General features: G+C 57.6%; 1 protein-coding gene across 2 annotated transcripts; it reads left to right on the top strand.

The window, feature by feature from the left end:
* Positions 1-2: 2 nt before the first annotated feature.
* On the top strand, positions 3-9863 carry PPP1R18 (protein phosphatase 1 regulatory subunit 18). Of its 2 annotated transcripts, none has more exons than XM_070245144.1 (4): positions 3-361; positions 1796-3439; positions 7830-8040; positions 8965-9863. In XM_070245144.1, the coding sequence occupies exons 2-4, from the start codon at positions 1823-1825 to the stop codon at positions 8982-8984; spliced, it is 1848 nt and encodes a 615-aa protein (XP_070101245.1). In that variant the 5' UTR covers positions 3-361; positions 1796-1822; the 3' UTR covers positions 8985-9863. The 2 variants fall into 2 exon arrangements, with proteins under 2 accessions (XP_070101245.1, XP_001491446.1); XM_001491396.5 differs by lacking the exon at positions 3-361 and adding an exon at positions 521-726.
* Positions 9864-10884: the final 1021 nt, after the last annotated feature.

Here is a 10884-nt window from a genome sequence, read left to right as displayed (position 1 = left end):
CTGCAGACCAGGGGATCCATGGGAGACAGATTGAAGCTAAAAAGAGCCGGGCAGCGGCTCTGGTAGAGAAATGACCTTCCAAAGCACTTGGCTTGCGAGCGCCCCTCCTGCCGCCCCCTCCCCACGGGCCCCCGCAGCCTGACGGCTGCCCTGGACCCCGCAGTAACAAAGGCTGGCCGGGGAAGGCAAAAGCGTGGGGAGGAGCAGCGGGAGATGGGAAGGGCGGGCCGGCTCGGAGCAGCTGCTGCTTCCTCCCTAAGTCCCTCGAGGGGCCTGAGTCACGGGCCGCCGCCCTGGGTCGGCGAGGTGGGGGCGGGCGTCTGGACACCTGGGTTCTCCAGGGGTACCGGGCGGGAGCGAGGTGAGGGGCCCTGGGGACAGAGCACGGAGGGTCAGGGGTTGTGGCGGGAAGAGGGGAGTTCCGGAGCCGAGTCCCACGCGGGGTCGCGGGGAGCGAGGCCCCACCCCCACCTCGGGCTCCGCCCCGCGCCCCCTTCTCTCTCCCCATTGTCCTCAGACAAAGCGGTCGCCGCCCCCCGCCCGGCCCCCAGGTCTCTGTCTCCGTCCCTCCTCCTCGACTCCCTCTTTCCCTCCTCCTCTCCCTCCCTCCTCCCCTCCTTCTTGTCTCCGGATCTCCCTCAATCCCTCTCTCCTCCTCTTCCTCTCTCCTCCTCTCTCCGGACGCCAGGCTCCTCCGCACCCCCTCCCCTGGGAACCCCGCGGCATGTGAGTTGACTGAGGGGCTTCAGACTTGGAGAGGGGGTGTCTCCTCTCTCCCGTCCCCGCTCCCGTCCCTGGCCCGGACACCTTGGGCTGTCTCCTCTTTGTGCCGAGATTGTCTGTGCAAGCAGAGCCGGGTGGGGATGGCCGGCTATGTCAGGGTGCCATGAGAGCCGGGACCCCGGCACAGGATTCGCAGGCTCCGGAGAGAAGAGGCGTGGAGCCGGTCCTCCGTGTGCCTGGGTCCTGGGGCACAGCCGGTGGGGGAGGCAGGCGGTGGTGACGGCCCCGGGGGCGGGGGACGGTGGACGCCAAGGTTCTGGGAACGACCTGGCAGCCCAGACGCCCGGGTTCCGAAAGTCCCCGGGGGAGGGTATTTCCCCTGACCCGCCTTGGGGCGGAGTGCCGGGCGGAGGGGTGGGGGCTGGGGCCGGAGAGGCGTGGCCCCAGCCGGGCTGGAAGGGGAGCCCGGACCTCTGGGGCCCGCGCCGAGACGCGCCAGACTGCAGCCGCGGAGCTCCCTTTCCCCTCTGTCCCCTGACTCCCTCTTCTCCCCTCGACCTCTCCACTCTGCCCCCTCCTTACCTCCCCGACACCCCCTCAGGTCCCATTGCCCCCTCTCCGGCAGGATTCTCTGACCTGCCTGCCCACTCTCGCTGCCCCTGGGGTGGTGGTGAGGCAACCTCGCCTGAACCCTGTCCCCTCTCGCCCCCAGCCTCTCTTTTCTCTCTTCTCCCTCACGCCAACTTCTCTTTTCGTCCTTCTCTCCTCCCGCATCCTTGGGACTGTCTCTGATACCCCCTAACCCTGTACTGCCAAATCTGACTCCTGCCTCTGCCCTGAATCTTCACTCTTCCTCTCACCGCACCACCCCCCACCCCCACCAACTTGGCTCATAGCTTTTTCTGTACTTTCTCAGTTTTCCTCCTTCTCCACCCTCTTTCCCACTGTCCTCACCCTCAGCTCCTCTGCCCTTCTCTGTGTACCACCTCTCCCCCTCCACTTCCTCTCCCCCCACCCCCGGGCTCACCCCCTGGCCTCTCTGGAGCCTCTCCTTCCTGTTCTCTGCCCCCAGTGCTCCTCACCTCACCTCAAGGCGACCATGGCCACCATTCCGGACTGGAAGCTACAGCTGCTAGCCCGGCGCCGGCAGGAGGAGGCCGCTGTTCGTGGCCGGGAGAAGGCGGAGCGGGAGCGGCTGTCCCAGATGCCAGCCTGGAAGCGGGGGCTCCTGGAACGCCGCCGGGCCAAGCTTGGTCTGTCTCCTGGGGAACCTAGCCCTGTGCCTGGGACTACGGAGGCTGGACCTCCAGACCCAGATGAGTCTGCCGTCCTCCTGGAGGCCATCGGGCCAGTGCACCAGAACCGATTCATTCGGCAGGAGCGCCAGCAGCAGCAGCAGCAGCAGCGGAGTGAAGAGCTACTTGCGGAGAGAAGGCCTGGACCTTTGGAGACCCGGGAGCGGAGACCCAGCCCTGGGGAGATGCGGGATCAGAGCCCCATGGGAAGAGAGTCAAGAGAAGAGCGGCTCAGTCCCAGGGAGGCCAGAGAGAAGAGGCTGGGGATAGGGGGAGCCCGAGAGTCGAGCCCCAGGCCTTCTGAGGCTCGGGACTGGAGGCAGAGCCCAGGAGAGGCTGGAGACAGGAGCTCCAGACTGTCAGAGGCGCGGAAATGGAGGCTGAGCCCTGGAGAAACTCCAGAGCGGAGTCTGAGGCTGGCAGAGCCTCGAGAACAAAGCCCCAGGAGAAAAGAGGTGGTGGAAAGTCGACTGAGCCCAGCAGAGTCTGACAACCAGAGGCAGGGCCTGACAGAGGCCCACAAATGGAGATCTGACTCTAGAGAGTCTCAGGAACAGAGTGTGGTACAACTGGAGGCTTCAGAGTGGAGGCTGAGCACAGGCGAAGAAAGAAAAGGCTGCTTGGAGGAATGTGGGAGAAAAGAAGAGAGGCTAGTTCCAAGGATGGCCCCAGAAGAGATTACAGGGCTCTCAGAGACCCTGACACGAGAGGCCCCAGACAGCAGCTCTGGGGGAATGGAGGCAGCAGAGCAGAGGCCCAGTCCTATGGAGGATGGCGAGAAGGGCTTGAGGCTGACAGATGGGTGGAAATGGACCCTGAACTCTGGGAAGGTTCGAGAATGGACACCCAGGGACACAGAGATTCAAACTCAGAAACCGGAACCTCCAGAGTCTGCTGAGAAGCATCTGGGGCCTCTTGGTGCAGAGGCTGGAGATGGAGAGGCTGAGAAGAAGGAGGCGGGGGCTCAGGGCAGGCCTCTGAGCGCCCTGCAGAACCGCTGCTCTGTGCCCTCCCCCCTCCCACTAGAGGACGCTGGGACTGGAGGCTCTAGACTGCAGGAAGAGGAAGCAGTGGAACTCCGGCCCCCATCAGCAGCCCCTCTTTCTCCCCCACCCCCAGCCCCACCTGGCCCCCAGTCCCCTGGTGATCCCCTCATGAGCCGTCTGTTCTATGGAGTGAAGGCAGGGCCAGGGGTTGGGGCCCCCCGCCGCAGTGGGCACACCTTCACAGTCAACCCCCGGCGGTCCGCGCCCCCTGCAGCCCCCACCACTCCAGCCACCTCAGCCACAGCTGATGCTGCAGCCCCGGGGTCTGGGAAGAAGCGGTACCCGACTGCCGAGGAGATCTTGGTTCTGGGGGGCTACCTCCGCCTCAGCCGCAGCTGCCTTGTCAAGGGGTCCCCTGAAAGGCACCACAAACAGGTAGGGAGCCGCCAAGCAGACTTCTTAGAAGCGCACTCGGCAGTTCTCTCTGGACCACATCTTTCTCTCTTTTATACCCCTGTATTCTTGTCTTCCTCTATTCTTTCCTGCTCATTCCTGCCACCACCCTTCCTGCACACACACCCTTCCTTCTTGTAGCCCTCCTTTTCCATTCATTTCCAAGCCCCAAGGATCCTGCCCCACAATCAAGCGGTGTCCCTGGGTGTGTCTCGCTCAGGGTGTGCCCAGCTGCTCACTACTCACCCTTGCCTCAGGCTCTGAGTGCCACCCTCCCCGCCCCCTCTTTCTTTCCTTCCCTTCCTCTGAGTTTGTGACCCAACCCAGTCCATCTGGTGGGATACCTGAGCCAAGGTGACAGCCTTGAATCTATGAGGGCAGGTCACCAGGATGAAAGCACTTCTAGCCTTCCAGGGTAGAGAATGTCTGGGCAGGACCCCTGGGGAGGTGGAGGGGGTGGCTTTGGGATTCTAGGGAGAAATGGCAGGGAGAAGAGAGTGGGGGAAGGTCTCACAGTCCCAAGGAAGAGGGGGCAGAGCTGAGCGGGGACATCCTAGGATAGAGGGGGGAGGGAGGAAGAATGGAACTGGGCTCGCCAGGGAGCAGAGAGAAGGCTTTTGAACCCCTAGTCTGCCCCATGGGAGAGACGCACACAGAGGCCATTTGAAGTGGGTGACCTCGGGGTTGCACACCCCCAGCTGGGCCACTGCTTCAGACAGTGCTCCCTTCTCTCTTGGGACAAGAAAAGCCTTCTCCTCTTCCAAAATACCCCCGCCCCTCACTCCCGGTCCTTCCTCCCTGGACTTCCCCTCCCTCCCCAGTACTGGCTCAGCAATGGTTTTCCCCTCTCTTTTCCTGACACTCTGGCCTCGCCCTCCCCTTGGGGTAGAAAAAGAGAGAAGTGAATTTGGAGGCGCCCTGCTGAGATGCCTCCAAATGGGAGTTGGAGACAGGGGTGGGGGCCGAGGCCGGCAGAAGGTCAGAGGTTAAACTGGAATAAGGACCTGCAGGGAAGTGGGAGCAGCCAGGCTGACTTCTTCCCCTGGCCCTGGCCCAACCCCTTCCCTACACACCAATCACTTTCCAGCTCGAAAATCTCTAAGGAAAGAGAGGTCCCCACACCTAACACATCTCCCCAAAGAGTGGGATGCTCTTCCTCGTCTCCAGTCCTCATCCTGTGTGTGACGTCCTCAGATTTGGTTTTGTGTCCTCAGTATCAGTGGGAAACCACAGAGACCGAAGACCTAGGTTAAGCTTGGGGGTCACTTGATCACCCCATTCATCTTCATGTGAAGCTTAAGCTCCCATCCCTGACCCGTGGCACCTGAGTCTACCCTGAGTCCTCTGGCTGCTGCCAGCCCTTTCCCCATAGGGCTGGGCACATGCAAGGGGGTAGGTCTGCAAACTGCCAGGGTGAGGGGTTCAGGAAAGTCACTTCCTACTAAGGTTGGCTTGTGCCTTTGGGGAGGAACGAAGAAAGGGAGGCATGAAGTTTGGGGCCTAAAGACAGGAACCAGCTGAGCGCAGGGCAGGACCTGTGGTGGTGACCATACCTAGATCAGGGAGCAGGGGAGCCGGAAGCAGATCGCCCAAACAGGAAGCTTGGGGTGGGGGCCGGAAGGCTGGTGGGGCCGAGTGGGGAACGCTGGGCCATGGGCCTGCCAGAAGTGTGCTCAGGATGTGGTGAGAGAATAAGGAAGCAGCCAGGCTGGGGTGGGGGCGGGGAAGAAGCAGCATAGAGTTCTCTAGACCCAAACACCTGCCCCTCCGTCCTCTCTGCTCTCTCAGCACCCTGCTCTTCAGGGGCTGGCATGCCCTGTCCCAGCACTGCCCCAAACCACTGGCTCAGGGAGAGGAGGACCCCCCTGCCCCCCACCTTCCCTAAATAACTTGTGTTTGCTAATTCCATCAAATGTCTCCCTGCCATCGGGAGAGAATCCCAGCCCTGCCCCTGGAGTCCAGGGGATGGGCTGGGGCTGGTGCCCTTCCCCAGAGGCCCCTCTGGCTGAGAGATGGGCCCCTCCCTTCTCCAGCCCCCTTGTGACCTTATATAGCTGATGAGAGAGGAGCCAGTGAGTCACCCCCCTCCTTACCCGCCCTGCCCCCCCATGCAGGCTATGCATTCCTGAGAAGCCCAGTCAGAAGTTGGGGGGGGGGCAGTGAGGAGAGAAGCAGGGTGGGGGGGAAGAGACAAACATGGACTGAGAGAAAATAAAATGAATCCTTTTTCAGAGTGGACAATAAACTATGGAGCTTGTGATCCCAAAAGGGGATATGAAAAGAAAACCAAAATGTGTTCCCAGAAGTCTAGGTAAATCTGTCAGTAACAGAACCAGAAGTGGTCCCTTTTGAGAAACTGGGATGTAAGGAGTCTGGTTGCCGTCACTTGATTCTACCAGCTGTTCCCCAGACAGACTGGGGGGCGACTGTGTACACGCTGGGCTACCCCCTACATGATCCCCCAGCATTGGTCCTCTGTTGGGACCTCATCTGAGATCTGGACCAACCCTTCCTTACCCACTGTAGCAACTTCCATGCTCCTGTCAACACCAGACGAAAGATAATAAATTAGTAAATTCTCTGGTGAGTTAGAAGGTGGTTAAGTGATTATGGGAAAAAAGTTAGAACAGGGATAAGTAGAACCTAGAGTGCCAGGAGGTAAGGGGAGTAAATATGACAACTTTATAATAGGGTGATTGGGAGAGATGGTGATTGGGGATATTTGAGGGAAGTGTTCCAGGCAGAGGGAACAGCCAGTGCAAAGGCCCTGAGGTGGAAGTTTCCCTGGTGGGCTTGGAGGAAATCACCATGGCCAGAGTGGCTGGAGTAAGGAAGGATGTCCCACAGGTGGGGGGGTGGGTGGCACACTGGGAGCACCCTGTAGGCGTTGGTCAACTCCTGCTTTTGCTCCCAGTGAGATGGGGAGCTAGTGCAGGGTTTGGAGCCAAAAAGTGACACACACAGTCCCTGAGTTCCAGCTTCCCATGGGGACCCGGGTGTTAGCATCCATGTGTCCTGTCCAGCCAACCTCCTAGCTTCTCTCTTCTCACACCCTGGTCCACACGGAGACTCAGGGATACAGGGCCCCAGCCGCAGGTTTCCCAAACAGACGCCAGGGAAGGCCTGAGTAGATCATCTGGACCTTTCCAAGTAGTTTACATGAATCCTCCTGTTTGTCTCTTTAATCGCTTTGGCTCCCAGAGTTAATCCCACCCTGCCCCTTCCCCCTGAGCTTCTTAGGAGGGCAAAGGGGAAGCGTAGAAGGCAGTGAACAGCTGGGGCTCGCCTGCTCTGGGGACGGTGTGTTTATGAAGGATTTTCTGCCCCCTCCAGATCCCCTCTCTGGTCCTTTGCCTCTGTCTCTGTGTGTCCCTTCTGGTGCTCTCTCCACCCCCACCCTGTGTTTGCCTGGACTTTCCTCTCTGCCCCTGTCACCTCCCCCAGTTGCACCTACTCAGGGGCTCGACTTCTCCCCCATGTGTTATAGAAGAGTTTTGATTCCTCTGGGCCTTTCTGTTGCTCTCCTCTCCCCTCCCAGGCCCTAGACCCCCTTTGTTGTGGGCCCACTCCAGCTGTAGGAGAGGAGTGAGGGGAGCAGGAGAGGGAGGGGTCTGGTGTCCAGGGTCCTGAGTTTCCCAGCAACAGTGAGGGGCTGAGGGTATGGGAATCAACGTGCCTGTCCTTGCTTTTGCCTGGGACTCCCTCCCCAGCCAGCTATTTACTGCCAGCTCAAATCTCCTCTCCTCTGGGAAGCCTTCCTGATTGCCCTCAGGGTGCCCAAAGAGTTCTTTTTTTTATTTTTTAAAATTTTTTTTTCCTTTTTCCCCCAAAAGCCCCCCAGTACATAGTTGTATATTCTTCGTTGTGGGTCCTTCTAGTTGCGGCATGTGGGACGCTGCCTCAGCGTGCTTTGATGAGCAGTGCCATGTCCGCGCCCAGGATTTGAACCAACGAAACACTGGGCCGCCTGCAGCAGAGCGCGCAAACTTAACCACTCGGCCACGGGGCCAGCCCCTAAAGACTCAGTTCTGATCATAGGACTTATCTCTATGTATTTTAATTTCTTTTTACCCTTCTGCCTCCACACTCTAGAAAGTGGGAACCTTGGTCCTGTATTACTCACTTCTGCTGCCCAGGGCCCCGCCAAAGCTCAGGCCAAAGTCTGATGTTGAAATGATATGATTGAAGAGGGAAAAGCAGGGATTGGAGAGCCAGTATGGAAAGGAAAACTAGACCCCAGGGTGAATGGGGAGGGCAAAGTTGCAGGGTGCCCAAATCCAGCTCCTCCTCCCCGCCTTGCACCTGTTCCCCTGGGGCTTCCCCTGCTGGGCTAACAGGCTGACCTCACCTCCTCCCCCTTTCTCATTCTCAGCTCAAGATCTCCTTCAGCGAGACGGCCCTGGAGACCACGTACCAGTACCCCTCCGAGAGTTCGGTGCTGGAGGAGCTGGGCCCGGAGCCTGAGGCCCCCAGTGCCCTCAGCCCCCCAGCGGCCCAACCCGACGACGAAGAGGATGAGGAGGAGCTGCTGCTGCTGCAGCCTGAGCTCCAGGGCGGGCTGCGCACCAAGGCCCTGATAGTGGGTGAGCGGAGGCTCCTCCAGCCCGAGCGCGCCCCCTGCTGTCCAGAGCAGGCACTGCGGTCCAAGAGAGAGGGGGAGGACTTAATGTGGACGCTTGGAAGGGGCTAGGCAGAATCTCTACCCCAACCCACCCCTTTAACAGATGGGGAAACGGAGGTCCCGGGAAGCGAAGTGCACGTGGGGTCTCCAGATTTCAAAACCAGGACTCTTTCTGAGCGCTCTGGTGTGGTTAAAAACACAGGGTTTGGGGGGCTGGCCCAGTGCGCAGGGGTTAAGTTTGCACGTTCAGCTTTGGTCTTCCGCCGTTCCCCGGTTCGGATCCTGGGTGCGGACACGGCACTGCTTGGCATGCCATGCTGTGGTAGGCGTCCCACATGTAAAGTAGAGGCAGATGGGCACGGATGTTAGCTCAGGGCCAGTCATCCTCAGCAAAAAGAGGAGGATTGGCAGCAGTTAGCTCAGGGCTAATCTTCCCCAAAAACAAAAACAAAAACCCCCACAGGGTTTGGGTCAGACAGGCCTGAGTTTGAATTCCATCTTGTTTCTCACTTGTGGTGTGACCTCAGGGAAATCACCTGACCTTTGGCCTCAAGTTGTTCTTATGAAATGGGGTTAATAATAACTACCTCCTGGAGTTGTTGAGATGGTTAAGTAACGTTTGGGAAGCACCTAGGAACTACAGCTGGACATCAGATTACTTAACCTCTGCTGGGGTGAGATGAAACGAGTTCTAAGAATGCCTGGCACAGAATTCGAGCTAAATGAATGATGGCTGCTGTTGCTGGTAGTAACAAGCACTCAAGATGTGGAAGACGCTATAGGATTTCCTATATGCCAACTGGCCTTCAGTGTGGGGAGTGGGTGGGGCAGGTGGGAGGCAGAGGCCCTCACTCATTCTCTATCATTATTGCTTCCTCTCGCACAGATGAGTCCTGCCGGAGGTGACCTTCTTCCTACACAGGGATATACCTCCCTCCTTCCTAGAACTGAAGATCCTGGAGCCCAGAAGATTCAGAACAGACAGACCCTGAAAATGAGCCTGGCAGGGAAGGGCAACCAACATCTTCCAGCTTGCTTTCCTCATCCTATTTCTGGGGGCAGAACGAATGGCCCAATTTCCACCCTCACCCCAGGTCTTGGTGTGAGTGTGTCAGACGTGCTGGTGCATGCTAGGTGATCCAAGAGTGAGCACCAAGTTCTGGGGAGGAGCACAGAGCTCACAGCGGGCTGGAGATGGAGTACCCTCTCCATCTCCATGAGCAGGGTACACTCTCCCTACAGCTTTCCTCGACCCCCCCACCACCCCCTGGGGCTCTCAGGATGTCAGCACTCATCTCCCTGGGAGGCCTGGCCCCCACTCCATTTCTAGGCACTTCTCCCTCCTGTTCCTTAGGTCACTGCCCCTTTGTCTACAGCTCCTGCCTCCTCTCTTGACCACAGCCAGGTTTACAAACCCCACCAGCTCCCAGCCCCACCTGCCAAAGTCCCAGGTTTACAAGCCACGCCTACTTGCCGTGTACATGTGGAGTCCTCTCCCCGTCCCCTGTTGTTGCCTCATTGGGAGTGACCTGGGGGTGTGGCTTCCTCCACTTTTGCTCAGTATTATTGTGCCTCGGTTTTCCCCAAGAGGGAAGGCTGGGAATCTTAACTCCGTTCCCCCATCTAGTTATTTAATTCTGTTCCTCCTAGTGGTTCACAATTGAATTGAATTGCAGGGGTGTGGGGTGACTAAGGAGGCACCTCGACTCTCTCAGTTCTCCTTCCTTCTCCATTACCTGTTTTTGTTATTTTTTAAACTTTCCGTAATAAAATGGAGCGCTCCGACTCCCGCTGGTTCTCCTTCTTTAGAAAAAAAGTACATGTTGGGGGAGGCTCTGGGTTCATTCCGAGCCTCTCCCATCTTCCTATTTCTCCTGAAGAGGAAGTGGCCATGGCTGTGGGAGGGGCAAATGATGGGGAGGAATCAAGAACTCAGCACTGACATGTAGAAAGGGCTCTGGGAGAGCCCTGCACTGGTTTCTCAAGGACTAGCTGGAGAAGGACTGGTTTGAGGAAGGGTAGGAATTAGCCACTAGCCTGGAAGTGCCATGAGGGCAGACTTACGGCAGTTGAGTTTAATGCAGCATCCCCATGCCCAGCACCTAAGAGACACACAAAATTAGTTCTAGAATGAATGACTGAACAAATAAATGAATACATGAAAAAGTAAAAAGTTGGAAGCAAAGGACACTCTCAATTGAAGGATACCAGTATTCAGAAGCCTCTTGCAGTGCCAGCAGCCACCTAGTGTATGACACTGGCTAATCCAAGGGCATTTGCTCCAAGACTCGGGACCATAAATAATAAATCTGAAGTTGCTGCAAAATATAGTGTATTTAGAAATGCAGTTTCCTGAAAAAGAGTCTCCTCTGATAGACAATGAGTTTTACATTCCTAAAGGTTTAAGAACCATCCAGGGGCTCGCCCGGTGGTGCAGCAGGTAAGTGCACACATTCCACTTCATCGGCCCAGGGTTCGCCAGTTCAGATCCTGGGTGTGGACATGGCATCGCTCGGCAAGCCATGCTGTGGCAGGCATCCCACATATAAAGTAGAGGAAGATGGGCAGGGATGTTAGCTCAGGGCCAGTCTTCCTCAGAAAAAAGAGGATTGGCAGCAGTTAGCTCAGGGCTAATCTTCCTCAAAAAAAAAAAAAAAAAAAGAACCATCCATAATTCATGGCCTTGGCTTTGTTGCCTAAGTATCGTTGTTATCCGGAGATTTTTCCCATTTCAAAGAATTTCTGTCTTCTCCAAATGTGGAAGATCTGTGTTTTACTTCTCACCAGGTCATTTATTTAAGTCTGC

This window comes from Equus caballus, chromosome 20, assembly GCF_041296265.1.
Source record: "Equus caballus isolate H_3958 breed thoroughbred chromosome 20, TB-T2T, whole genome shotgun sequence".
NCBI classification, from domain to species: Eukaryota; Metazoa; Chordata; class Mammalia; order Perissodactyla; family Equidae; genus Equus; species Equus caballus.
Note: the sequence above shows the minus strand (reverse complement) of the source record. Positions and strands in the feature narration are given on the sequence as shown.